The sequence below is a fragment of the Hyaena hyaena genome, unplaced genomic scaffold (assembly GCF_003009895.1).
Source record: "Hyaena hyaena isolate Hyena2069 unplaced genomic scaffold, ASM300989v1 scaffold_582, whole genome shotgun sequence".
Taxonomy (NCBI): Eukaryota; Metazoa; Chordata; class Mammalia; order Carnivora; family Hyaenidae; genus Hyaena; species Hyaena hyaena.
The window spans coordinates 1,143,651-1,171,428 of NW_024081214.1; the positions used below are offsets into that span (position 1 = coordinate 1,143,651).

The following is a 27,778-nucleotide window of genomic DNA, read 5'->3' on the forward strand; positions in this document are numbered from 1 at the left end:
AACTTAGTTGATAAAGCAGTGGCAGGGGATGAGGGGATTGACCCCAATTAAAATTTTTTTAATGTTTATTTTTGAGAGAGAGAGACAGAGAGAGAGAGAGAGAGAGAGAGAGACAGCATGAGATGAGGAGGAGCAGAGGGAGAGGGAGACACAGAATCCAAAGCAGGCTCCAGGCTCTGAGCTGTCAGCACAGAGCCCGACACGGGGCTCGAACCCACAAACTGTGAGATCATGACCTGAGCCTAAGTCAGATGCTCAACTGACTGAGCCATGGACTCCAGTTTTAAAAGAAGGTCCACTGTGGGTAAAATGCTATCAAGCAGTATCATGTGGCACAGAGAAAACTTTGGGAGAGGAAGAGTCCATTGATGCAGCAAACTTCACTGTTAAGAAATTGCTACAGCCACCCCAGCCTTCAGCAGCCACCACCCTGATCAGTCAGCATCATTAATGTTGAGGCAGTTTCTTCTACCAGCAAAAAGATTACAACTCCCTGAAAGCTCAGATGATGGTCAGCCTTTTTTTTTTTTTTTTTTTTAGCAATAAAGTATTTTTAAAGTAAAGTATGAACATTGTCTTTGAAGACATAGAATTCTATTGCATATTTAATAGTTACAGTGTAAACATAACTTTTATAAGTACTGGGAAACTAAAAAATTCATTTGACTCACTTTATTATGATATTTGCTTTATTACAGTGGTCTGGAACTGAACCCACAGTGTCTCTGATGTGTGCCTGTGTGTAGTTTAAAATGGCCACTGGTAATGTCACCTCCAATAACAAACAAAAACAGCCTTGAATTTTAGTTCAGCAAAGATTACCTTGATGTCAAGATATGGAATCACAGTTCTGGAGGGTCACATGTTGAAGCCAGGGAGACCTGCAGAGGCCTTTTAGGATAACCCAGCTCCGTGCGCACAGGGAATGAGAAGGTAAGCCAGATAGTTTCTGTCCACACGGGGAGTTAAGCTGGTGAACAGATCAGTGCAGGCGCACGCTACCATGGTGCACGCACGCACAGGGTACTCGCCAGTCTCGTGGTAAGGAGCACCGGAAGTTTTTGAGAGAGAATGAACAGAGTTTTGGTCAGACAAATGGCTGTTCTAGAAGAGGGCATGTCTTGAGTAAAGGCAAAAAGGCAAGAAGAGCACTGTGTGTATAAGGAATTATAAATAGAGTTGTGTTGTGGAAACAAAAATGCAGAGTAGCTAAGTTTATATTTTCACAACTAGAGGCATAGATGGGATTTATTCTGGCTTCTTGACTCTCACGAAACCCTAGAAGGCATCACAGCCCCCATTAGTTCTGTGGCTGATGGTTACTTGCTGTTTCTGATAATGGTGATTTTTGTTGGTGCAGTGCAGCTAGTTCATCTGCTTTCTTCCTTCGCCCATCCAGTCCTCTGTCTCCACAGCCTGTCCTCGGCTGTCTGGCCACTCAGGCCTCAACCCTGTCTTCCCATTGTTACCTCTGTTCACATCTTTCTCCTGGCTCCCCTCCCACTTTCTGACTTGTACATTTTATCTCCTACTGTTCTCCCCTAACGGAAATGGTCTGCCCCCTTGAGGAAATCTTCCTAGACCATCTTTGCCTGCATTAATCTTTCCTTCCTTTGAACTCCTCCTACAGCACATGGTCACAATCACTGGTTTGGCACTTATTTATGGTCTGTATGTAAGCATGTATCTATCTACTCTGTTACATTTTCTCTGAATGATGAACCAGACACTGTGTTATTAGGTATTTACGTTTGGCAAATATATCTGGATAGAGGACATGTGGATGTACTGTGTAATAAATGTGATTTGAGTCACCAACATAAGAGTTCTTAACGTGAGGTCCACAGATTCCTTGACATCTTGTGTAACATTGTTTGAGATCCGCATATGCGCATTTCTGGGTGTGTAGGAGGTCTGTGACTGTTATTACCATTAAGGGGCCTATCTTTACAAAATGCTTCAGAACTGTAGGACTAAGGCAGTATCAGAAATATAAGTACTCCTGTGTCACTTGTTACAGTCTTTGTTTTAAAGTTTATTTTGGGTGGCTCAGTTGGCTAAGCATCTGACTCTTGATTGCAGCTCAGGTCATGATCTCACAGTTCATGAGTTTGAGCCCCGTGTTGGGCTCTGTGCTGACAGCACGTAGCCTGCTTAGGATTCTCTCTCTGCCTCTCCCCAGTCCATGCTCCCTCTCTCTAAGTAAATAAAAAAATAAATTATATTTTGTCTGATATAAGTATTGCTACCCTGGCTTTCTTTTCACTTCCATTTGCATTATGTTTCTCCACCCTCTCAATTTTCAATCTGCAAGTGTCTTTAGGTCTGAAATGAGTCTCCTAAAGGCAGCATATAGATGGGTCTTGCTTTTTTATCCATTCCATCATCCTATGTCTTTTGGTTAGAGCCTTTAGTCCATTACATTAAAAGTAATTATTGATAAGTATGTACTTATTGCCATTTTGTTACTTGTTTATGGTTGTTTGTGCAGTTCTTCTCTGCTCCTTTCATCTCTTGCTCTCCTCTCATGGTTTACTGGCTTTCCTTTTTTTATTCTTTTTTTTTTTTTATTAATCAAGGTGTACTCCTGTCTACCCAGTAACTAATGATCTTTGTAAAGATGAAGTTACAAATGCATTACATTTAAAGGTTCAGGGAAACTTCCCTTGGGATTCAAGGGAATATGTAACAGTTTCTGTCTTAAACTGATTTTTGAATAACGATGTCTTATGTTTGATATATCATTTGGTATATCTTAAAGGTTAATTTGGAGTACAAAATTTTGAATAAAAAGACACAAAAATCTGGTTGTACACAACAAAATGTACAGGATACCTGCATGTGACACGTGACTTTAATTCTCTCTCCATTCTTTATGTTCATCAAATTCTTCACTATCTCTATTTTTTAAATTTATTTTTAAAAATTACATCCACGTTAGTTAGCATATAGTGCAACAATGATTTAAGGAGTAGATTCCTTAACTTCCCTTAACCATTTAGCCCATCCCCTCTCTCACATACCTTCTAGTAACCCTCTGTTTGTTCTCTATATTTAAGAGTCTCTTATGTTTTGTCTCCCTCCCTGTTCTTATATTATTTTTGCTTCCCTTCCCTTATGTTCATCTGTTTTGTATCTTAAAGTCCTCATAAGAGTGAAGTCATATGATATTTGTATTTCTCTGACTAATTTTGCTTAGGAACTACCCTCTAGTTCCATCCACGTAGTTGCAAATGGCAAGATTTCATTCTTTTTGATTACTGAGTAATAGTCTGTTCTATAAATATACCACATCTTCTTTATCCATTCATCCATTGATGGACATTTGGGCTCCTTCCATACTTTGGCTGTTGTTGATAGTGCTGCTATAAACATTGGGCTGCATGTGCCCCTTTGAAACAGCACACCTGTATCCGTTGGATAAATGTCTAGTAGTGCAATTCTGGGTCGTAGGGCAGTTCTATTTTTAACTTTTTGAGGAACCTCCATACTGTTTTCCAGAGCGGCTGCATCAGTTTGAATTCCCACCTGCAGTGCAAAACAGATCCTCTTTCTCTGCATCCTCGCCAGCATCTGTTGTTGCCAGAGTTGTTAATGTTAGCCATTCTGACAGGTGTGAGGTGTTATCTCATTGTGGTTTTAATTTGTATTTCCCTGATGATGAGTGATGTTGAGCATCTTTTTGTGTGTCACTTGGCCATCTGGATGTCTTCCTTGGAGAAGTGTCTATTCATATCTTTTGCCCATTTCTTCACTGGATTGTTTTTTGGGTGTTGAATTTGGGAAGTTCTTTATAGATTTTGGATACTAACCCTTTATCTGATACGTCGTTTGCAGATACCTTCTCCCATTCTGTCAGTTGCTGTTTAGTTTTGCTGATTGCTTCCTTCACTGTGCAGAAGCTTTTTATCTTGATACAGTCCCAATAGTTCATTTTTGCATTTGTTTCCCTTGCCTCTGGAGACATGTTGAGTAAGAAGTTGCTCTGGCCAAGGTCAAAGAGGTTTTAGCCTGCTTTCTCCTAGAAGATTTTGATGGATTCCTGTCTTAAATTTAGGTCTATCATCCATTTTGAGTTTATTTTTGTGTAGGGTATAGGAAAGTGGTCCAGATTCATTTTTCTGCAGGTCTCTGTCCAGTTTTCCCAGCACAACTTGCTGAAGAGACTGTCTTTATTCCATTGGATGTTCTTTCCCGCTTTGTCAAAGATTAGTTGGTCAAATGTTTGTGGGTCCATCTCTGTGTTCTCTATTCTGCTCCATTGATCGGAGTGTCTGTTTTTGTGCCATTCACTGGCTTTCTTTAGTGATCTACTTGGATTCATTTCTCTTTATTTTTTGCATACCTATTACCAGTTTTTGATTTGCGGTTACTGTTAGGTTTATATATAACATTTTCTGCATGTAGCAGTCTGTATTAAATTGATGGTCACTTAAGTTTAGAACCCATTCTAAAAGCATTAAATTAAAAAAAAAATAAAAATAAGGGGCCCCTGGGTGGCTCAGTTGATTAAGCATCTGACTTCAGCTCAGGTCATCTCCTGGTTCCTGAGTTCAAGCTCCACTTTGGGCTCTGTGCTGAGGGCTTAGGGCCTGGAGCCTGCTTCTGATTCTGTGTCTCCCTCCTTCTATACCCCTTCCCCACTCACACTCTGTGTGTGTCTCTCTCTCTCAAAAACAAATAAAACATTAAAGGGAATAAAAATAAAACAAAAGCACTAAATTTTTATCCACCTCACCATGGTTTAGGTAGATCATGTCATACTTTACATTTTTTAATTTTGTGAATCTCTTGACTGATTTTTAAAAAATGTTTATTTTTGAGACAAAGTATGAGTGGCAGTGGGGCAGACAGAGAGAGAGAAAGACAGGCTCTGAAGCAGGCTCTGTGCTGATAGCAGAGAGCCTGCTGCAAGGCTTGAACTCACGAACCGTGAGATCATGACCTGTGCTGAAGTCGGATGCTTAATGGACTGAGCTACCCAGGTGTCTGTCTTGATTGATTTTTATAGATATACTTAATTTCACTGCTTTTGTGCTTCCTGCTTTTCTTACTCCTGCTTATGGTCTTTCCTTTCCACTCACAGAGTCCCCTTTAACATTTCTTGTATGGCTCGTTTAGTGGTGATGAATTTCTTTAACTTTTATTTTGGTCTGGGAAACTCTGTCTCTCTCCTATTCTGAACAATGGCCTTGCTGAATAGAATATTGGTGGTTACAGATTTTTTTCCTTTTAGCACTTTGAATACTTCTGCTAAAAGATCAGCTGATAACCTTACGGAGTTTTCCTTGAAAGCATCTTTTCTCTTGCTGGTTTTAAAACTCTCTCTTTAGCACTACTTTTTGCCATTTTAATTACCATGTGTTATGGTAAAGACAAAGTAGTACACTACCTAATCATAAAGGGAACAATCCAACAAGGTAAAACAATTAAAAATAATTATACACCCAACATGAGAACACCTAAATACATAAAGCAGCTAATAGAAAACATGAAGTAATTGATAGTAATACAATAACAGTAGGGGACCTTAACACCCCACTTATATCAATGGATAGATCAAACAGAAAATCAACAAAGAAACAATAGCTTGGAATGACATATTGGACCAGATGGATCTAACAGATATATAGAACATACCATACAGCAGAATACTTATTCTTTTCAAGTGTACATGGAACATTCTCCAAAGCAGATCAGATGATAGGCCACAAACCAAATCTCAACAAATTCAAAAACATCAAAGTCATTCCATGAAATTAGAAATCCACCACATGAAAAAATCTGGAAAGACCACAAATACATGGAGGTTAAATAACATGCTACTAAACAATGAAAGGTGAAAGGGTCAATGAAGAAGTCAAACAGGAAATAAAAAAATACATGGAGGCACATCAAAATGAAAATAGAATGGTCCAAAATGTTTGGGATGGAGTCAGAGCTGTTCTAAGAGGGAAGTTTATACAACACAGGCCTACCCCAGAAAGCAAGAAAAATCTCAAACAACCTAACATTACACCTAAGGGAGCTACGAAAAGAAGACCAAACAAAGCCCAAAACCAGAAGAAAAGAAATAAGAAAGGCTAGGGCAGAAATTAAATAAAATAGAAACTAAAAAACAAAACAAAACAAAAACAGAAACAGAACACATCAGTGAAACCAGTAGATACTTCTTTGAAAAGATCAACAAAACTGATAAACTTTAGCCAGACTCATAAAAAAAAAGGACTCAAAATCAGAAATGAAAGAGGAGAAATAACAACCAATACCACAGAAATACAAAGGATTATAGGACAACAGAGGTTGTCCACCAAATTGGACAATCTAGAAGAAATGTATAAATTCCTAGAAACATAAAACCTCCTGAAATTGAATCAGGAAGAAATAGAAAATTTGAACAAAAACTCCCAACAAACTAAAGTCTAGGACCAGACAGTCTCACAGGTGAATTCGACCAAACATTTAAAGAAGAGTTAATAATATCTATTCTTCTCAAACTATTCCAAAAAATAGTAGAGGAAGGAAAGCTTCCAAATTCCTTCTATGAGGCCAGTATTACACACATACCAAGACCAGAAAGAGACTACAAAAAAAGAGAACTACAGGCCAATTTCTGATGAACACAGATACAAAAATCCTCAACAAGATACTAGCAAACTGAATCCAACAATACATTAAAAAAGTCTTTAACACAATCAAGTGGTATTTATTCTTGTAATGCAGGGGTGATTCAATATTTACAAATCAATCAGTGTGCTACATGATATCAACAAGAGAAAGGATAAAAACCCTATGATCATTTTGGTAGATGCAGAAAAAGCACTTGACAAAGTACAACATCCATTCATGATAAAACTCTCAACAAAGTAGGTTTAGAGGGAACATACCTCAGTGTAATAAAGGCCACATATGGAAAGCCCACAACTAACATCATACTCAATGGTGAAAAACAGAACTTTTCCCTTAAGATCAGGAATAAGACAAGGATGTCCATTCTCACCATTTTTAATCAACATAATACTGGAAGTCCTAGCCACAGCAATCAGACAAGAAAAAGAAATAAAAAAAGCATCGAAATTGATAAGAAAGCAGTAAAACTTTGACTCTTTGCAGATGATGTGATACTATCTATAGAAAACCCTAAGACTCCACCAAAAAACTAGCTGAACTGATAAATGAATTTAAGGTCACAGGATACAAATTCAATATACAGAAATCTATTGCATTTCTATTCACAAGTAGCAGAAAGAAATTAAGAAAATAATCCCATTTACAAGTGCACCAAAAATAATAAAATACCTAGGAATAAACGCTGTACTCTGAAAACTAAACATGCATGAGAGAAATGGAAGATGACACAAACAAATGGAAAGATATTCCATGCTTATGAATTGGGAGAACAAACATTGATAAAGTGTCCATACTACCCAATTAATCTACAGATTTAATGCAATCCCTATCAAACTACCAACAGGATTTTTCTCAGAACTAGAACAGATAATCCTAAAATTTGTATAGAACCACAAAAGACCGAAAAGCCATAGCAATCTTGAAAAAGAAGAACAAAACTGGATGTATCAAAATCCCAGATTTTGAAACATATTACAAAGCTGTGGTAATCAAAACAGAATGGAACTGGCACACAGATCAATGGAACAGAATAGAGAGCTCAGAAGTAAACCCATGATTATATGAGCAGTTAATCTTCAACAAAGGAGGCAAGAATATACGATGGCAAAACGTTTGTTCAACAAACGTATTGGGTAAACTGGACAGTTTATGCAACAGAAAGAAACTGGACCACTTTCTTACACCATACACAAAAACTCAACATGGATTAGAGACCTAAATGTGAGTACTGAAACCATGAAAATCCTAGAAGAGAGCACAGGCAGTACTTTCTTGGATTCAGCCATAGCAACATTTTTCTAGATATGTCTCCTAAGGCAAGGGAAACAAAAGCAAAAGTAAACTAGTGGGACTACATCAAAATAAAAAGCTTCTGCAAAGAAAAGAATCAACAAAACAAAAAGAAAACTTACTGAATGGAGAAGATATTTGCAAATGATATATCAAATAAGGGGTTAGTACCCAAAATATATAAAGAATTTATACAAAGACTTATGCAGTTCAACACACACACACACACACACACACACACACCAATCCTGTTTAAAATTTAAATTTAAACCAATCCAGTTTAAATGGACAGAAGACATGAAGACACGTTTCTCCAAAGAAGACATACACATGGCCAACTGGCACATTAAAAGATGCTTAGCATCACTCAATATCAGGAAAATGCAATCCAAACCACAATGAGATATCACCTCACACCTGTCAGAATGGCTAAAATCAAAAACCCAAGCAGCAACAAGTGTTGGTGAGGATGTGGAGAAAAAGGAACCCTTGTGCACGGTTGATGGGAATGCAAACTAGTGTGATCACTGGAAAACAGTATGGAGGTTCCCACTATAATTCAAAATGGAACTACTTTATGATCTAGTAATTCCACTACTGGGTATTTACCAAAAGTGTAAAAACACTAATTTGACATTATATGCACCTGTATATTTATTGCTGCATTATTTATAATAGTCACATTATGGAAGCAACACAAGTGTCCATCAATAGATGAATAGAGAAGATGTGTTATATATACAATGAAAAATTATTCAGCCATAAAAAATATGAAATCTTGCCATTTACAACAACATGGATGGATCTAGAGGGTATAATGCTAAGTGAAATAAGTCAGAGAAAGACAACTACCACATGATTTCACTTACATGTGGAAAACAAAACAAAGGAAAAGACAAACAGCCCCTTCCCTATAGCCTCTTAAATATAAAGTACTGGTGGTTGCCAGAGGGGAGAGGTATGGGAATGGGTAATATAGGTGAAGGGGATTAAGAGCGTGCTTATTGTTATGAGCCCTGAGTAATGCATAGAATTGTTGAATCACTATATTGTACATGTGAAACACTATATGTTAATTATACTGGAATTAAAACGATGATCACAATACTTGGTTAATCATGGAGATGTCATTTATCCAATGCCATCACATATGTAAAACAAATAGAATAGTATCTATAGTATAAAAAATACATATAAATATATACTGGTTCATCTGAGAGGAACTGGAGAGGCGTACAGCTGAGCTCTACAGAACCACACAGGAAGTACTGATAATGAGACACTTTGGTCTGGCTGACATCTCTTAGCCCCACCAAGTATAAAATTCCAGATTTATAAAATTAGAAATCTATATGTAATTATAATCTCTTGAGAAGTGATACAGATATATAAGATTACACCTCATGTTCTCACTAGGATCATTGGTCAGAGTTACTGCAACTTTTTAAAAAAAAATTTTTAATGTTTATTTTTGAGAGAGAGAGACAGAGTGTGAGTGGGGGAAGAACAGAGGGAGAGGGAGACACAGAATCCGAAGCTGACTCCAGGCTCTGAGCTGTCAGCACAGAGACCAATATGGGGCTCGAACCCACAAACTGCGAGATCATGACTGAGCCGAAGTCGGACACTTAACCGACTGAGCCACCCAGGTGCCCCAGAGTTACTGCAACTTTAAGGTGAGGCCTCACACTAATAAATATCTCTCCTTTTTCATCCACAGATTTTCTAGACCATATTCCTTCATTAGTATAACATTGAATAAGAACTTTGAATATCAATTTGTAGAAGTTAAAGGTCCTTTTAAAAGACCTATTATTATGGGGCGCCTGGGTGGCTCAGTTGGTTGGGTGGCCGACTTCAGCTCAGGTCATGATCTCTCGGTACATGGGTTTAAGCCCCGCGTCAGGCTCTGTGCTGACAGCTAGCTCAGAGCTTAGAGCCTGTTTCAGAGTCTGTGTCTCCCTCTCTCTCTGACCCTCCCCTGCTCACACTCTCTCTCTCAGAAATAAATAAATAAAAAGTTAAAAAAAAAAGACCCCCGATTAAATTACAGTGTCATTCCTATAAGAAAATACATTCATTTATGTACCAAGTACCTGGGCCTTTAAGTACCTGTGTACTGGGCACTGTCACACACTGAGAACACAGTAGTGAGCCAGATGTGGCACTTGTGCTGTCAGAAGAGACAGACAATAAATGTGTAAATAATAAATTATATAATTTCAGGAAGTCTCGAGTGCTGTGAAGAAAACAGGGCAGGTCAGTGGACAGACAGGGACAGGAGATCGGGTGGTCAGGGAGGTACGATGATCCAGGTCGTGTGAAAGCTGTGAAGCAAACGTGACATTTTTCTGAGGAACATCAGGAGGCCAATGGGCCTGGCGCACGGGGAATGGAGCAAAGAGCGAAGCCATGAAGTTTCTGTGCCGCTTTCGTATCAACTAGACACTGGCTGCGAATTTGTTTCTTGTTGAATGCGTGGATTCCCACATTGATTTCATAACTGAATATTCAAACCCTGAATAGGACCACTATTTTACTACTATATGTTATAGTTTACAAATGAGACTGAATTAGAAAACTGGGGAAGGAGATGGATATAGCAAGAAGAATGGTTTGGAGTCAGAAAGCCTGAATCAGAGCCCAGGCTCCACCATTTGTAATTTGTGGGCCTTGGGCAGCTTACCTACCTGCTAGGAGCTTCGGTTTCCTTGCCTGAAAAGGGAAATACTGACACCGCCCTCTCCCCTCTGGTGGGTGAGAAAGCCCTCTCTAGCTGTCCTGTGCCCCATCAGGCAGCCGCCCCAAGAAGTCTCTCAGTCTGTACATGGCAGCTGAGAAACAGAAAATAAAGGTGGACAGGGGCGCCTGGGTGGCTTAGTCGGTTAAGCATCCGACTTTCGCTTGGGTCATGATCTCGCGGTTCGTGGGTTCGAGCCCCAGTTGGGCTCTTTGCTGACTGCCAGCTCAGAGCCTGGAGCCTGTTTCAGTCTGTGACTCCCTCTCTCTCTGACCCTCCCCTGCTCACGCTGTCTCTCTCTCTCTCTCTCTCCTAGAAATAAAAACAAACAAACAAAAAAAAGAAAATAAAGGTGGACAAACAAGATCTTTAATAACAACACATTAATAATGACAGTGAACAAAACACAGCTATTATTTGGGGCTAAGCATGCACTAAGTGAGGTACTATGGTACCCTGTTTAGTCTTCTCAGCAACTCCCTAAGATTGGTTCTGTTGTTATCCTCATTTTACAAACGAGGAAAGAGGAGGCTTCGAAAGATTATTTGCCCAGGGTCACATAGACCCTGAGGAAACTTCAACCTTCAAAGTGAAGTGTTTATTCAAAGGTGAATCCTCTGGGTACCCTCTCTCATTGCTTATTTTATTTAATTTTATTTATTTTTTTATATTTATTTAATCTTTTATTTATTTTTGAGAGAGAGAGAGGGAGACACAGAATCCAGAGCAGACTCTGTGCCATCAGCACAGAGCCTGACGCGGGGCTTGAACCCCAGAAACCATGAGATCGTGACCTGAGCTGAAGTCGGACGCTCAACTGACAGAACTAACCAGGCACCCCGATTTTATTTTAAGTTTATTTTTTAGAGAGAGAGTGTGAGTGGGGGAGGGGCAGAGAGAGAGGGAGGTGCAGAATCTGAAACAGGCTCCAGGCTCTGAGCTCAAACTCATGAACCACGATATCCTGACCTGAGCCAAAGTCAGACATTTAACCGACTGAGCCACCCACACACCCCTCATTGCTTATTTTATTTTAGACAAAATTAGAATCAACTTGCTAATGTTTTCCCAGCCCACAGTTTTCAGTAACCTGTAAATTAAATAAGGGTGAGCAGGCTTCGCTGGTGGTGGGCACTCTAGCAGCAACGAGATAGGAACACTTTAATAAAAACCAGACACTCCCACAGGCACATACATACAAATGAAAACAAAGGAACCAAAAAATGAATCTAGGCATAGTGAGGAAAGGGTCCCTCCACCTACACAACAATCTTCCCACGTCAGAGCTTGGAGGCTTATACCTACCACATTATGCTCATAAGCAATGACAACCGATCACCAAAACATAAGTCATTTGTTTACTCTCAAAGGAAGTATGTAATGAAATTTAGAACATTTCTATCTAAAATGTCTAAAATTAGAAAACCGATTAAAAACTTATATAGAATAGCTTATTCCCCAAGGACAGTGGATTAAATAAGACCTCACTGTATTTTAAAAATATTGCACTATTTGTAAAAAAAAAAAAAATATTGCAGACAATGTGATTTTACTCATATAAAGTTCCAAACTAGGCAACACAAAATTATAGCCTTGAAGGTTGCATCCTTAGGTCAAAGGGAAAAGAAACACAAGGAAGTGAGGAGAGTAGTTTACCTTTAGGAGGGAAGGGAGAGCTTGCAATTAGGAAGGAGCCCACGGGGATTTCTAGGGGCCAGCACTGTCCTGTTTCCTGACCCGAGTGATGTGACACGGGTGTCCAATTCACAGTAATTCATTAGGCTGTATTTGTATGATTGCTTTAAGCACACTTTTCTATATTTGTGTTATATTTCACAATGAATGTTAAAATAATTGAACTTACAGGATAAACATATCACTAATAAAGTATACAGTACATTTTGCTCAGGTGTCGTTCATGGATTTCCTATCATTTTATCCTCTGGGCAGCCCATGGAAGGTAGAGAGGGCAGGCATCCTCCCCCTCATTTTAAGACTGGAACCCTGGAGTTCTAGGAGTTCACTGCCTTGCCTTCACCCTTGTAGTCAGTGGGTGAGCTAGGACTCCCACCCTTTTCTGGTATCTTCCAGTGTCCAGCTCTCCTAGCCGCCACCTCCTCTTTCAGACATATTCTGGGCACAGAATATACTGCAGAGCAGGGGCGTCCTGGTGGCTTAGCAGGTTAAGCATCTGACTCTTCATTTCAGCTCAGGTCATGATCTTAGGGTGGTGAGGTCAATCCCTATGTCAGGCTCTGCGCTGAGTGTGGAATGTACTTAAGATTTTCTCTTCCTCTCTCTGCCTCCTCCCAACTCATGTCTTGCTTGCTCTCTTTCTCTCTCTTTAAAACAAAACAAAACAAAGAAAAAGAAAAAGATGGGCTCCTGGGTGGCTCAGTCAGTTAAGGGTCTGACTCTGATTTAGGCTCAGGTCATGATCTCACAGTTCCTCAGACTGAGTCCCACATCGGGCTCCATGCTGTCGGTGTGGAGCCTGCTTGGGATTCTCTTTCTCTCTGCCTCTTTCCTGCTTATGTTCTCTCTCTCAAAATAAATAAATAAACTTAAAAAGAAAAGAATATATTGCAGAGCAATTGTGAAGTCTGAGTGACTTTCGTCAGAGATCAGAACCTCACCTGTCACTATGTTCCTCCGCAATCTTGAGCTTGCTCTGGGAATCAGTCTTGGCCTCCCTGACCGTGTTACACCAGGCCCTGAATATCTTCTTCTGAAGAAAATGTACACACAATTTTCGTACTTCTTCCTCCAGATCAGTCACGTGCTAGGGATGAGGACAGGAATAGAAGTGAGACATATAATATCATAAAGAATTAGAACAAATAAACAGTACAAAAGAGAACTGAAACAAAACACAAAACAAAGGGAGAAAGGACACTGGAGGCAGAAGGAGAAAAAGACAACATGGCTGCCAAGAAAATACCCTCTGCAATGTATTAAACAATAATGGAGCCAGAGGTGTATAAACAATTATAAGCCTGGGGGTGGAGGGTAGGGTTCTAGTAAAATTCTAGTCCCATAAATGGGACAACAAACAATAAATGAGTATAAAAACAAAAGCTGATGTAATGCTACATTATAGTTTATAAACAGCTTATGAACACTGTGTGAATAGAAATGTTTTATACTAAGAATTGATTTGACATTTTCATACTCATTTCAAAGCAAGGAACTGAACTCACTATTCTATACTGTTCCTGAAAAAGCAACGATTATGGACATCTGGATTGCATCTAATTTTCTTACATGGGACTGGGCAGAACCATGCATTTAAAGCTTCCTTCCCTGCGGCCTTACCTGTAGCCAGCTCTGGAGGACTCTCCTAAGCAATATTTGGCAATAAAGTCGATCAGCACAGGCGGTCTTCCTAGCCAGGCTTTCCTGGCTACACTGGAACCAGGACAGCAGGCATTTCCTCTGTAGAGCCAAAGAGTGATGTTCTTCGGCCACCTGGGGAGTTTTTTAAGTGAGAAAAGGAAATTATTCCTTATATGTTTCATCATTTAAGAAAGCACACATCACCGTAGCAGACAATGCTATAAAACACATGTAGGCAGTTGTAGAAGGAAGAATCCTAAGGACATTCAGACTATGTCCTAAGTAAGAGCTTTGACTACTGACCCTTTTTTATGGGGGTTTTAGATTCATGTCATGTATAGCCTTTCAGTGATGACTCCTTAAGGACCACAGGGACTGGCTGGTTATTAGGGAAATGGAATAAACCTCCAGAGCTGTGTTTCACTTGCACTGCGTTTTGAAGTGAGTAGCTGACGAGATTCTCAGTTTGTTCTCCTGGAGCTTACACAGCAACTCCATAATAAACCTCTCCAGTATGTACTTAACCACCGTCTAACCGAGGAAATGCCAATACTTTCTATTAGTTTTATAGTATGAGCTGTCACCAGTATTGAAATTTAGACATTATCAATAAACCACAAAACCATTTGACAGGAAAATAACATGATGAATAATTTAATGTCTGACCAACTTAAAAGGTTCAGAGCATCATTCTACCAAAACAAACATGTAACTCAGTTTTATAGGTTTTAAAAGGTAGCTGTTATGTTCTTTTAAAAGGCAAGAGGGGAAAAACCCTTCTCTCTTAATCCTGTCCAGACAATAACACCTTTTTCCAAGCCTTGTCTAGCTATCCAGCACTGTGGATGATCCAGGCAAACCTCCTGACAGTCATATTTCTTGGCCAACATAACCATCCGGGAGGCCACTGTGGCACTCGACCCCGCTGCCTGTTCTGACTCACCCTGCCCTGGGGGCCAAAAGGCAAGGGAAGCCTTCTATTCTCCCTGATTTTCAGGGAAAACAGAGAACCAGGAAAAAAAGATTATCAGAAAGTCCCATGGAAATTCTGAAAATGGTTGCTGGAATAAATACATATAGCACATATGAGTTTAAGGGAAAAACTGAATAACTCTTCTGAAAAAATGTTACAAACCAGCCAGGAACTGTTTAACTGGACCTTTCTTTTTTCTATCCCTTCTGGAAGCCAACTCTGATGGGTAAAGCAGCAGCCCCTTCCTTTTACTGTCCACCGGACTTTTACTTCTTTTTATTATTTAACTTTCAACTGGTGGTTGTTGTCTACACACTCTGATATTTATACAGTTCAAAGGAATGCCAGACCTGGACAGACCTGGACAGGATTCCTGGCGAAAATGGGTGCCACACTCTAGCTTTGTAACCAATGTGCTGTGTAACTTAAAGCAAGTCAGTTCTCCTCTCTAGGGCTCAGTTCCCTTATTACATATTGAAAGAGATGGAGAGGACTGCTAATGTTCCAAAATTCTACTATATTGTTGTGATAGACTGAATAGTGGCCCCTCAGGGACAGCCCACAGCCTGATCCCAGGAAATATGTTCCCTTACATGGTAAAAGGGATTTTGCAAATGTGATTAAGTGAAGGATATTAAAATGTGATTAAGTGAAGGATCTTAAATGAGATTATCCTGGATTATGTGGATTCTAAGTATCCTAATATAATGTATCTAAGTAATGTAATTCTAAGTATCCTTGTCAGAGAGAGGTGGGGTGGGGTGGGGGGTCAGCATCAGGACATGTAACATGAAAGCAAGAGAGAAGAGTGATTTGAGGAGGGGGCTGGGAGCAACAGAATGCAGTGGCCACTAGAAGATGAAAAAGGCAAGGAAACAGATACCCCCTTGGACCCACCAGAAGGAACATACCTGCTGACAGGCTGACATTTGCCCAGCAAGTCTGATTTTAAGATACTAAATATGTGCTGTTTTAAGCCATTAAGGCTGAGGTAATTTGTTGTACCAGCAATAGGAAGCTAATACCCTTGTTATAAGCTACAGAGGTGATTCCCAAAATATGGTACTCAGACCACTCAGAATTCCCTGGGCTACTTTTTTAAAAATGCAGATTTCCTGACACATATACCAACCAACAACTCAGTCCTACTGAGAATACCTGGAGGTGGGACCAGGGAATGTTCATTTTAAGAAGTTCTTTAGATGAAAAGAAAACAGGTTTTATGAACAGAAAAGTTTGGGAAATGCTGGTATCAGATCTGTTTTCCTATTTTTATTTTTATTGGGCTTTCATATTCTTAAAGTCCATAATCATCCTTTTGGACTCAAACTCCTGTTTCTATTTTTATATTCTAATAAATTAAAAAAATTTTAATTTGGGGGCACCTGGGTGGCTCAGTTGGTTAAGCATCCAACGTCAGCTTAGGTCATGATCTCACAGTTGGTGGGTTTGAGCCCTCATGGGGCTGTGTGCTGACAGCTCAGAGCTGGAGCTGCTTCGGATTTTCTGTGTCTCTCTGCCCTCCCCAATTTGTGCTCGCTCTCTCTCAGAAATAATAAACTTTGTTTTAAGTTTATTTATTTTGCGAGCGACAGAGACAGTATGAGTGGTGGAGGGACAGAGAAGGAGCGAGAATCCTGTGTCTCTTTCTCTCTCTCTGCTCCTTCCCTGCTCACACTGTCTTTCTCGAAAATAAATAAAACATTTTAAAAAATTAAAAAAAAATGTTATACCTTTTTTGGTTTTATTCAGTCAAAAATTAGGACAAAAAAAGAAGAGCTGATAAGAATGTAAGAGTGAGTCTTTCCACTCCCTGACTACTTTGTCTTTGTATATTAATAACTGAAAATCCTCCCCAAATATACAAAAGCCAGATAAAACAAAACCAGAAGCATTCAACTGGATAGCAAACTACCAGATATCACCAACTTATCATTTGGTACTACACTTTAAGAAGCAAATGTCAATTCAAATTTCAAATTTCATTTCCAGATTCATTCATAGAGAAGACCAGGGAGTCAGCCCTCCCATCTTACTACAAGGAAGAAGCTAAAGCAAAATAGCAGTGGCTTGGGGCACAGATGGATTCTCTTGCCCCCAGGCCTGATCGCCACAACCTGGCTTCCTCAGCAGGCCTTGAATACTCAGCAGTTCTGGAACCACTGATAAGGAAGCTGAGGACAAAAAATCAGGGACAGAGAAAAAGACAGTGGGAAGGTTATTTTGGGAAGGTAAAAAGAAAGTGTGAAAGACAGGAAGAGAACAAAGAGAATGAGGAATGAATAGATTAGGTATGGAGGCAAAAAAAACAGCCTAAGTCACATGCACAGAGGTGTAACCCACAGCATTACTCAATTTTGTGGGATTCTTTTTATATTTGGTTTTCATAACCAAAAATGCTACTTTTACTTTTCAGTATTAACCTGGCCAAATGTGTAAGTAAGAGTGGTTATAACTAGTATAGATCACTGTGCTTATTATTAAAGAGCATTCTGAAAATAACATTTTATCTATTTTGAGCTTCTGATCACTTAATTTAGAATGCCCTGCCCTATGTACTGGGTAAATTTGAAGTTTAATGTTATTTGATTTTATGTATCTCTGTGTGGCAGAGTTGATTATTGTCCCTATAATAGGATTATATACTCATACTCTTTGTGTGTCATTTCATAGTGCCTCCCAATGAAACAGAAGCCTTTTTCTCCCCTCAATGACCTTGAGTTTGGCTCTAGGACTTACTTGGCCACTGAAATGTTAGTGAACATGATACCAGGCAGAGATTTCGTATTGGTGGTACATAACTGGGTTTAGTTGTTGTACCTTAGACATCTGCCAGGTGAAAGCATGGCCTGAATTACTGCTGAAGCCAGGAAGAGGCTTTGGAGAAATCTGAATGTAATCCACAACTGGGCCACAGACAATGTGAGTAAGAAATAAGCCACTGATTATTGAGGGCTATTTGTTATGCAGCTTTACTGAAGCAGAAATCTGACTAAATGCCTTATGGTAGTCATTTTCTCTTTATTAAAAACATGGCTAAAATTGAGAAAGGCCTCTATTTATCTTACTTTGAAAGTCTTTAATAAAAAAATTTACTCATTTTGGGGCAGTTGGATGACTCAGTCAGCTGAGTGTCTACTCTTGATTTTGACTCAGGTCCTGATGCTAAGGTTGTGGGATCAAGCTCATGCCTTGGGCTCTGTGCTGAGTATGAGGCCTGCTTGGGATTCTCTTTCCCCGTCTCTCTGCTCCCCCTCCTTCCACCCCTCCCACTCCACTCCCTCTCTAAAACTAAAAAAAAAAGGAAAAAAAATTCTCATTTTTTCCCCCAACCTATCCAGTCACAGAAATCTTCCTACATCTTGTATGATGAAATCTGAGCTCTTATCCCAAAAAAGAACTACACTCAATTAGTGGATCTGTAATAATATTTCTGGCTTTTAAACACCAAACAACCCTCAAATTCTAATTGGGGGTTTACTCTATTTGAAAAGGCCATTGTGTAATTTTGGGAGGAAGCTCATGACATTATACCTGAATGTTTTGCTTGCTTTGCATTCTCAATTTCTTCCAAGGCTCCAGGCCTTTTTTTCTCAGCAACACTCTTTCATAATGTTCTTTGGCTGCTGCTTCCAGCTGTTGGTTCCTCTTAATTCTCTTCTGCTTCTCTAGTTCTTTCTGGAAAAAATTAAAAAGTAAAAAGGCTGAGGAGGGACCAAGATGGTGATCAGGAGGTCCCGGACTTCCCTCTTCCCTTGGATACACCCAGTGTATAACCACAGATGGAGCATTTCCCTCTGAAAGAAGTCCAGAAACTGGCTGAGTGACTTCCATACCAGGTGAATGAGAAAATACCCACATCAAAGTGGGTAGGAAAGGCGGAAACATACTCTTGACATAAACCCCATCCCTGGTACAGCACCATACAACAGGAAGGGAACTCCCAACTCCAAGCTTCTCTCTCAGGAATGAAGGGTTTGGACTGCACATCTAGTATTTCAACTTTTAAAACAACCACCCAAAGGAAGAACCCCTAAAGCAACTGGATTTGAAAGCCAGTGGAGTGTCTGTCCATGAGATACACAAAACTAAGAAATGGTTCTTAAAGGATGTGTGAGCACTCCCTATGGCTATCCCCATAGGGCTCAGCCCTGAGAGAACAGGCAAAAATGCCCATCTCCCAGTATTTCCCTGAAAGGGGTTTGATGGCATACTTTAAGCTAATTCCTGAGGGTCCAGTTAATTTAGCACACATTTAGGGGTTGTCTGTAGTCCTTCCCAGAGACTGAAGGTGTCTGACGGGCCCTTCCCCTGCCTTCTCTCTCTAACTCACTCCAGTGGTAAAACAAGACCCAGCGCCTCTCTGGAAGGACCCTGGATACCATCTGGTTACCCAGCATTTATGACAACCACCTGAGGGATAGGGCCCTGGTTTGTCTGGCTCAGAAGGCCAGTGGAGTTTACATTCACAAGTCCTACTGGACTGCAGCAAACAGAGAAGCAGTTTTTAAATGGGTTTAGAAGCACCCTACTCACCCTGTGGCTACACACCTGGGCTCAGTGCAGAGGGAGCAGGCAAAAACACATCTCATAGTTTCTCTTGAAGGGGCTTAGGTACCTACATTTCCAGCTGCTGCCTGAGGGCACAGTTTTTAATCAGCTTGCATCTAGGTGCAGACTGAGATTCTCCCCTTTGGAACACTGACAGGTCTTGGTACATGCTCAACTACTGGGAGCTAAGAACAAAGACAGCAGACTGGATGATCCCTGAGACAACCAAGAACCTGGACCATGCTGACAAGGTTCATCGACCACATGAGACCACTCTGTTAAGACTAGGAGAGGTGGCTGCTTTATCTAATGTGCAGAAACCGAGAGAGTCAAGAAAAACAGAGAAATGGGAATATCTTTCAAACAAAGGAACAAGATGAACCTCCAGAAAGTAATCTTAATGATTTAAGTGATTTACCCAATAGACAGTTCAAAACAGTGGTCGTGCAGATGCTCACTGAGGTCAGGAGAGCACTGCATGAGCAAAGACAGAATTTATCCAAGAGATACAAAATATATTAAAAAAATCCAACCCAAACATAAATCATACAGCTGAAGAATACAATAATTGAACTGAAAAAATTAGATAGAGGGGTTCAATAGTAGACTATATCAGACAGAAGAAAGGATCAGCCAACTTAAAGACAGAGCAGAGATTAGCTTAAGGAACTAATGGTACACCATCACAGGTACAAATATTTGCATTATAAGGGTTCAAGAAGAAAGGGGCAGAAAGCTTATTGAAAGAAATACTGGCTGAAAACATCCCTCACCTGGGGAAAGAAACAGACATCCATATCCAGAAAGCCCAAAGAATACCAAAGAAAATGAATCTAAAGAGATACACACCAAAACTCATTATAATTAAACTGTCAGAAGTTAAAGACAAGGAGAGAATCTTGAAAGCATCAAGGGAAAAGCAATTTGTTACATATAAGGGCACTCCTATAAGACAATTAGCTCAAGTTTTTCAGCAGAAATCTAGCAGGCTAGAGAGAGTGGGATGATATATTCAAAGTGTGAAAGAAAAAAACTGCCAAACAAGAATACTCTACTTAGCAAAGGTGTCCTTCAGAATTGAAGGAGTGATAAAAGAGTTTTCTAGACAAAAACAAAAGCCAAAAAAAAAAACAAAAAACAAAAAAAAACACCAAAAACAAAAAACTAAAAGAGTTCATTACCAATAGACCAGCCTTATAAGAAGTGTTAAAGCGATTTCTTCAAGTTGAAGTGAAGGACACTAATTAGTAACCTGAAAATATATGAAATTATAAAATAATAAAATTCACTGGTAAAGGTGTGTGTGTAGTGTGTGTGTGTGTATGTATGTATATGGTTTAATCCAGAATATTCTAATATTGTAATGGTGGTGGATGAATCACTTATAACTCTACTATAAAGGTCAAAAGTACTAAAATGAACTATAATAATAATTTGTTAATGGATACACACTATAAGAATTGTAAATTGTGATATCAACACAAACTGTGGGAACAGCATTATAAAAATGTAGAGGTTTGTACCCAAAGTTATCAGCTTAAAACAGACTGTTAGAATTACAAGATGTTTTATGGCAGCCTCATAACCACAAAGCATAAACCTATAGTAGGAACTCCACCAGGCTCTCACTGAGAGAATCAGGGGAATCCAGATAAAGTTCCTACCACGGTTCTGGCTGGGGGAGAGGAACAGCAGCCACTGTAAAATCTGCCCAGACCATTCTCCCTTGGGAAACAAAGCCTTCATCTCCAAGTGGCCCTACCTTAGCATACTAGTGGACTGCTACTGCAAGCTGGGGGAAAGGGAGCTCTGCCCACACTAGCCCCCCATCTCAGCTAAGTGGAGGGGGAGCCTCACACAGGCAAGGGTTTTAAGGTTACAGACTGAGCTAGTAGATACTATTATAAAATAATAAAATCCAGAGGAGTAGGAGCAGAAATTCTTCTGAATGCCCAATCCTGTGCATTCCAAACAAAGACTGTGACTTACTCAAAATGTTATAAAATGCTTCCCTTTATCCACACCCCACCAACATGTTAACAAACCTCCAGTAATAACAGTGGAGTATAGCTAAGAGACCAGCAGGAGATAGACTCTCTCTGGGGGCAGCACAAGGGGAGACATGAAGCCAAAAGGAGACAAAAACAAAGTTGCTAGTGTAAATTGAAGTCTGTGGTGCTCATGGCAACAGCAAACCTCAACAACAATAACCATGGCAACAAGCTTCAAACGTAGCCCCACTCCTGGATAGATTAACAGAAATCTCCACACTAAGGCCTATTTATCTCAGTTTCTATTGCTCTGTGCAATAAGCCTAGCTTCCACCACCACCACCGCCACTAACAACAAAGATATACCAAAAGGTAAGCAACAAACACAGTCTAAAAAGACAAATAAATCTTTAGAACAAGACTCAGATATTACAGAGTTGTTAGAACTGCCTGAAAGGTAATTTTAAATAACTAATGATAATATTAAAGGCTCTAAAGGAAAAGGTAGTCATTATTCAAGATCAGATAGGTAGTTTTACCAGAGATATGGGAACTGTAATTGTCAAATGAAAATGCTAGAAATCAAAAACATGTTAACAGAAATGACGAGAGCCCTTAAACGGCTCATCACTAGATTTGATATAACCAAGGAAAGAATCAGGTAACTTGAGATTAGTAGAAATTACAAAAACTGAAAGGCAAAGAGAAAAGAGAATGAAAAACATAACAGAGCATCCAAGAGCTGTGGGATAGTATTAAACAATTAAATGCAAGCATAGCTGGAAACCCAGAAGGAAAAGAAAAAGAATGAGACAGGTGAAATATTTGAAGAAATAATGGGTAAATATATTCCAAAATTACTGACAGACACAAAGCCACATATCTAAGAAGTTTAAAGATCACCAAGCAAGGGAAACAAACAAATCACACTGGGACATATCATATTCAAACTGTTGAAAACCAAAGACAAAAAAATCTTGAAGGCAGCTGGGGGAAAAGAACCCACCTTATGCACTAGTATAGACTGAATGTTTGTGTCCCACCCCTGGATTCATATGGCTGTATGAATGGGGCTGTATTTGGATATGGGAACTCTAAGGAAGTAATTAAGGTAAAATGAGGTCCTAAAGGTGAGATTAGTTGTCTTTATAACTCACCAGAGAGCGCATGTGCTCTCTCTCCCTTTCTCACTAGGAAAGGTCATGGGAGGACTCAGTGAGACGGTGGCCATCTGCAAGCCAGGAAGGGAGTCCTTACCAGAGACCAACCATGTTGGCACCCTGATCTTGAATGTCCAATCTAGACTACAGGACTGGCAACTCAAGTAGACTAACACACCTATGATAAAGGAACAAAGATAAGAATTACTGCAAATTTGTTAGAAACCAGGCAAGCAAGAAGGCAACAGAATGACATAGGTAAAGTGTTGAGAGAAAAACTAGCAACCCAGGTTTCTATGACCTAGTGAAAATACCCTTTAAAAGTGAAGGAAAAATAAAAACTTTCTCAGACAAGCAAAATCTAAGGGCATTCACTACCAGCAGACCTACAAGAAATGTTAAAGGAGGCTTTTCAGGCAGAGGCAACATGATACAGGTTAAGATCTTAGGTCTACATGAAGAAATAAAGAACATCAGAAATCAAACAAATGAATGTAAATGTATAATCTTCAGCTTGTGTTTTAATTACACTAAAGTAATGAAAAGTAACAAAGTATTGGGTATTTATATAGTGTATATAAAAGCACAATATATGACATATATGACAATAAAGAGGAGAGAAAGAATCTTCCCCCTAAGATCTAGAAGGAGGCAAGGATGTCTTCTCTCACTACTCCTATTCAATCTTACACTGGAATTCCAAGCTAATGCAATTAGGCAAGAAAAACAAAAAACATACACACTGGAAAGGAAGAAATAAAACTGCCTTTACTGGCAGACAACATATAGAAAATTCCAAGAAATCTACAAAAAAAAACCCAAAAGCCTTAGAATGAGTTTAGCAAGGTTGTAGGATACAAGGTCAACATACAAAAATGAATCGTGTTCCTATGTACTAGCAATGAATAAATCAAATTGAGATACCCCCCCGCCACCATTTACAATAGCACCAAAAAAGAAATACTTAGATCTATAAATCTAACAATATATATATAAGAATGTGAAAAGTTATAAAATAGTCATGAAACAAAGATCTAAATAAATGGAGAGCTATACTATGCTCATAGATATCAATTGAGATATCAATTCTCCCAATTTTATCTGCAGATTTAATACGATCCTGATCAAAATCTTAGCAAGCTTCTTTGTACATATTGAGATTAGTCTAAAACTTATATAAAAGGCTAAGAGGAGCACCTGGGTGACTCAGTTGGTTAAGTGTCTGACTCTTTAATTCAGTCTAGGTCATGATCTCATGGTTGGTGAGTTTGACCCCCCATACATCAGGCTCTGCACTGACAGCACGGAGACTGCTTGGGATTCTCTCTCCCTCCCTCTCCCTGTACCTCCTCTGCTCATGCTCTCTCAAAATAAACTTTAAAAAAATTTTTTTAAGGCAAAGAAACCAGAATAGCCAAATGACTCTGAAAAAGAAGAATAAATAGAAAGAATTCACACTGCCCAATTTCAAGATTTACTATAAAGGTACAGCAATCAAAGACAGCAATTGGCAGGGGCACCTGGGTGCCTCATTTGATTGAGCGTCCAACTTTGGCTTGGGTTATGATCTTGTCGTAGGTGGGTTTGAACCCCTCATTGAGCTCTGTGCTGACAGTTCAGAACCTGGAGCCTGCTTCAGATTCTGTGTCTCCTTCTCTCTCTGCCCCTCCCCTGCTTGAACTGTCTCTCTCTCAGAGATAAATAAACATTAAAAAAAAAAAAAAAAAGACAGCAATTGGCAAAGGAATATATGTAAAAAGGAACAGGACAGAATAGAGCCCAGAAATAGACTCCCACAAATACAGTCCACTGATTTCTGACATTTAAATGGAGGTATACATCCAGATGGCCAACAGACACATGAAACGATGCTCAGCATCCCTCCTCATCAGGGAAATACAAATCAAAACCACACTGAGATACCACCTCACGCCTGTCAGAGTGGCTAAAATGAGCCAATCAGAGAACTCTAGATGCTGGCGAGGATGTGGAGAAACGGGCACCCTCCTACACTGTTGGTGGGAATGTAAACTGGTGCAGCCCCTCTAGAAAACAGTGTGGAGGTTCCTCAGGAAACTAACAATAGGACCCAGCAATAGCACTGCTAGGAATTTACCCAAGGGATACAGAAATGCTGATGCATAGGGGCACATGTACCCCAATGTTCATAGCAGCACTCTCAACAATAGCAAAAACATGGAAAGAGCCTAAGTGTCCAACAACAGAAGAATGGATCAAGAAGATGTGGTTTATCTATAAAATGGAATACTACATGGCAATGAGAAACAATGAAATCTGGCCATGTGTAGCAACATGGATGGACCTTGAGGGTGTTATGCTGAGCGAAATAAGTCAGGCAGAGAAGGACAAATACCATATGTTTGCACGTATAGGAGGATTAGGAGGAACGTAACTGAGGACCATGGGGGAGACGAAGGGGGGAAATGGTGGGGGAAAGGGAGAGAGGCAAACCATGAGAGACTCTTGAATGCTGAGAAACAAACTGAGGACTGATGGATGTGGGGGGGAGGGAGGAGATGGGCATGGAGGAGGGCACTTGTGGGGATGAGCACTGGGTGTTATATGGAAACCAATTTGACAATAAACTATTTGTAAAAAAATAAATAAATAAATGGAGGTATAAAGGCATTTAAATGGAGACAAAGGCATTTAAATAGAGAAAAGATAGCCTTCTCAATGATACTGAAAACTGAATGTCTATATGCAAAAAAATTTAACTTATTACAAACGATACAAGGAGGTGGGGAAAAACAGAAGCTGACCTAAGTGACTAGAAACCAAATTTTAATTGGAAACTGTAAGGTTAAAAACAAAAGGAACTGTATAAATACTGTATTCCAGTTGGTAAATTTTCTCATGGGGGTATGAATTAACAGTTCTGAAACTGCTTTACATATTTACTGGATCTGAACAAATTAAGTAAATGGATGGTGAATTGTGGGAGCCAGAGAGGAAATTTACAGACAAACAAGAATGGAAGGGAAAAATAAATCGTCTGATGTTAGATTACAGCCAGGGACATTAGGATGAACTTACGTTTAGCTTAACGTTTACTAAGATGGCTAGCTACAGAAACAATTATAGGTGTGTACCTGGTTTAGTATGCATATGTATATGAGCTAGCGCTCTCTGCCAAGGTACTTGAATTAATGACATCCCGCAAACAATGCATACCCTCACTGTCCAGATCTTGCTTTCCAAATACCATTTAGAACCAGGGCACCCTGGAGTAATGGCTGAGTCTAAGATTTGAGGCTATGAAAATATAAGATGAACAGTATTGGAAAGTAAAATACCCCAGAGCCAAAGAAGGAAGAGGACATGTCAGAGCCAACAGGAATCAGGAGCCAGGAGCCAGGAGCCAACATTAAAAGGGCTCCGATAGCCAAGGAGGGAACAATTTGAACAACAAAATAAATAATATTTTTATAATTCAAAGTGTACAAAAAAGTGTATATAACTCAAAGTATAAAACACACATGAGTCCACACTGCTGTAAATGATTGAATAAACAAATGGAGAAAGAATAAATCTCCCTCATAGAAGAATCCCAAATAATACTCCTCCCTTCAAGAGACAGAGCTTAATTTTCACTCCTCCCTACTTTGGGAGTGGACCAGGCTTAATGAAATGCCGCTGAATTACAGAAGAAGAAAAGGGAAAACTACTAACTTCAGAGTGGAGAAACCTGTCAAACACTGCATTAAACAAGTCATCAAAGTTTGTATCACCAGAGATAAGTCATCTTTATTTCATGTATCTCCTGCTATGAAATTAGGAGGGCGCTTCACCTAGATGGCATTCTTAAAACAAAAACTATAACCCCAGAATTCTAAGAAAGACATCAGACCAACACAAATTGAGGAATATTCTACAAAATACTTGATAGGTACTTCTCAAAATTGCCGAGGCCATAAAAAACAAGAAAAGACAAAGGGCTATGGTTTGAATGTGTTCTCCTCTCTCCCCACCCCCCACCCCCATTCCTATGTTGAAATCCTAAGGCCCAAAATGATGCTGTTAGGAAGTGGGGCCTTTGGGAGGTGCTTAGGTCATGAAGTTGGAGCCCCCATGAATGGGATGTGCTGTCATAAAAGAGACCCCATAAAGCTCCGTAGCTCTTTCTACCATGTGAAGACATAGCAAGAAGTTAGAAAAACTGGAAAAAATTGGTGAAATCTGAATAATGTCTGGTGTTAACGGTAATGTGCTAATGTTGGTTTCTTGGTTTTGACAAATGTACCGTGGTAATAGAAGATGATAACATTAAAGAAGAAACTGAAACTGAGTGACGGTTATATGAAAACTCCCTCTACTACCTTTGCAACTTTTTTGTAATTTGTTTTTGTATTCCAAAACAAAAAGTTTATTTTTAAAAAATGATAGGTATTAAGGAGGGCACTTGTTATGATGAACACTCGGTGTTGTATGTTAAGTGATGAGTTACTAAATTCTACTCCTGAAAAGGAATATGTTAACATATTAGTAGTAACGCTCTATGTTAACTAACTGTAATTTAAATAAAACCTTGAAAAAAGAAAAAAAATGACCTTCAACATATAGGAGGTTTTGAAGAATTCTGAATGACAAGTGAAAATACTCATGATAAACTCTTGAATACAAAACAGTAGATTAAAAACTATATACACCCCCCTCCCCCCCGGTTATCAATCTATCAACGAGAGATGGTTAGAGAAAAAGAAGTAAATATACTAAAGTACTGAATAGTTATCTCTTAGTGCTGGGCTTATAGATTAAAAAAAATTTTTTTTTTGTATTCTCAAATGTTCTACAATGAACAGTAATATAAGATGTATTGACTTTAGGGGCACCTGGGTAGCTCAGTCGGTTAAGCATCTGACTTTGGCTCAGGTCATGATCTCAGTTTGTGAGTCTGAGCTCTGTGTTGGGCTCTGTGCTGACAGCTCAGAACCTGGAGCCTGCTTCATATTCTGTGTCTCCCTCTCTCTCTGCCCCTCTCCCACTTGTACTCTGTCACTCACTATCTCCAAAAAATGAATAAATGTTGAAAAAAATTTTTAAAAAGATGTATTGACTTTGTATCATTAAGTATTTTTAATTTTAC

General features: G+C 39.4%; 1 protein-coding gene across 1 annotated transcript in view; it reads right to left on the minus strand.

Annotated features, from left to right (window-relative positions):
- CCDC191 (coiled-coil domain containing 191) overlaps positions 1-27,778 on the minus strand; it is an 88,398-nt gene that overhangs the window by 3,357 nt on the left and 57,263 nt on the right. The window contains 3 exon segments of the mRNA XM_039256634.1: positions 13,297-13,442; positions 13,976-14,128; positions 18,504-18,647. Coding sequence (XP_039112565.1) covers positions 13,297-13,442; positions 13,976-14,128; positions 18,504-18,647 — 443 coding nt within the window.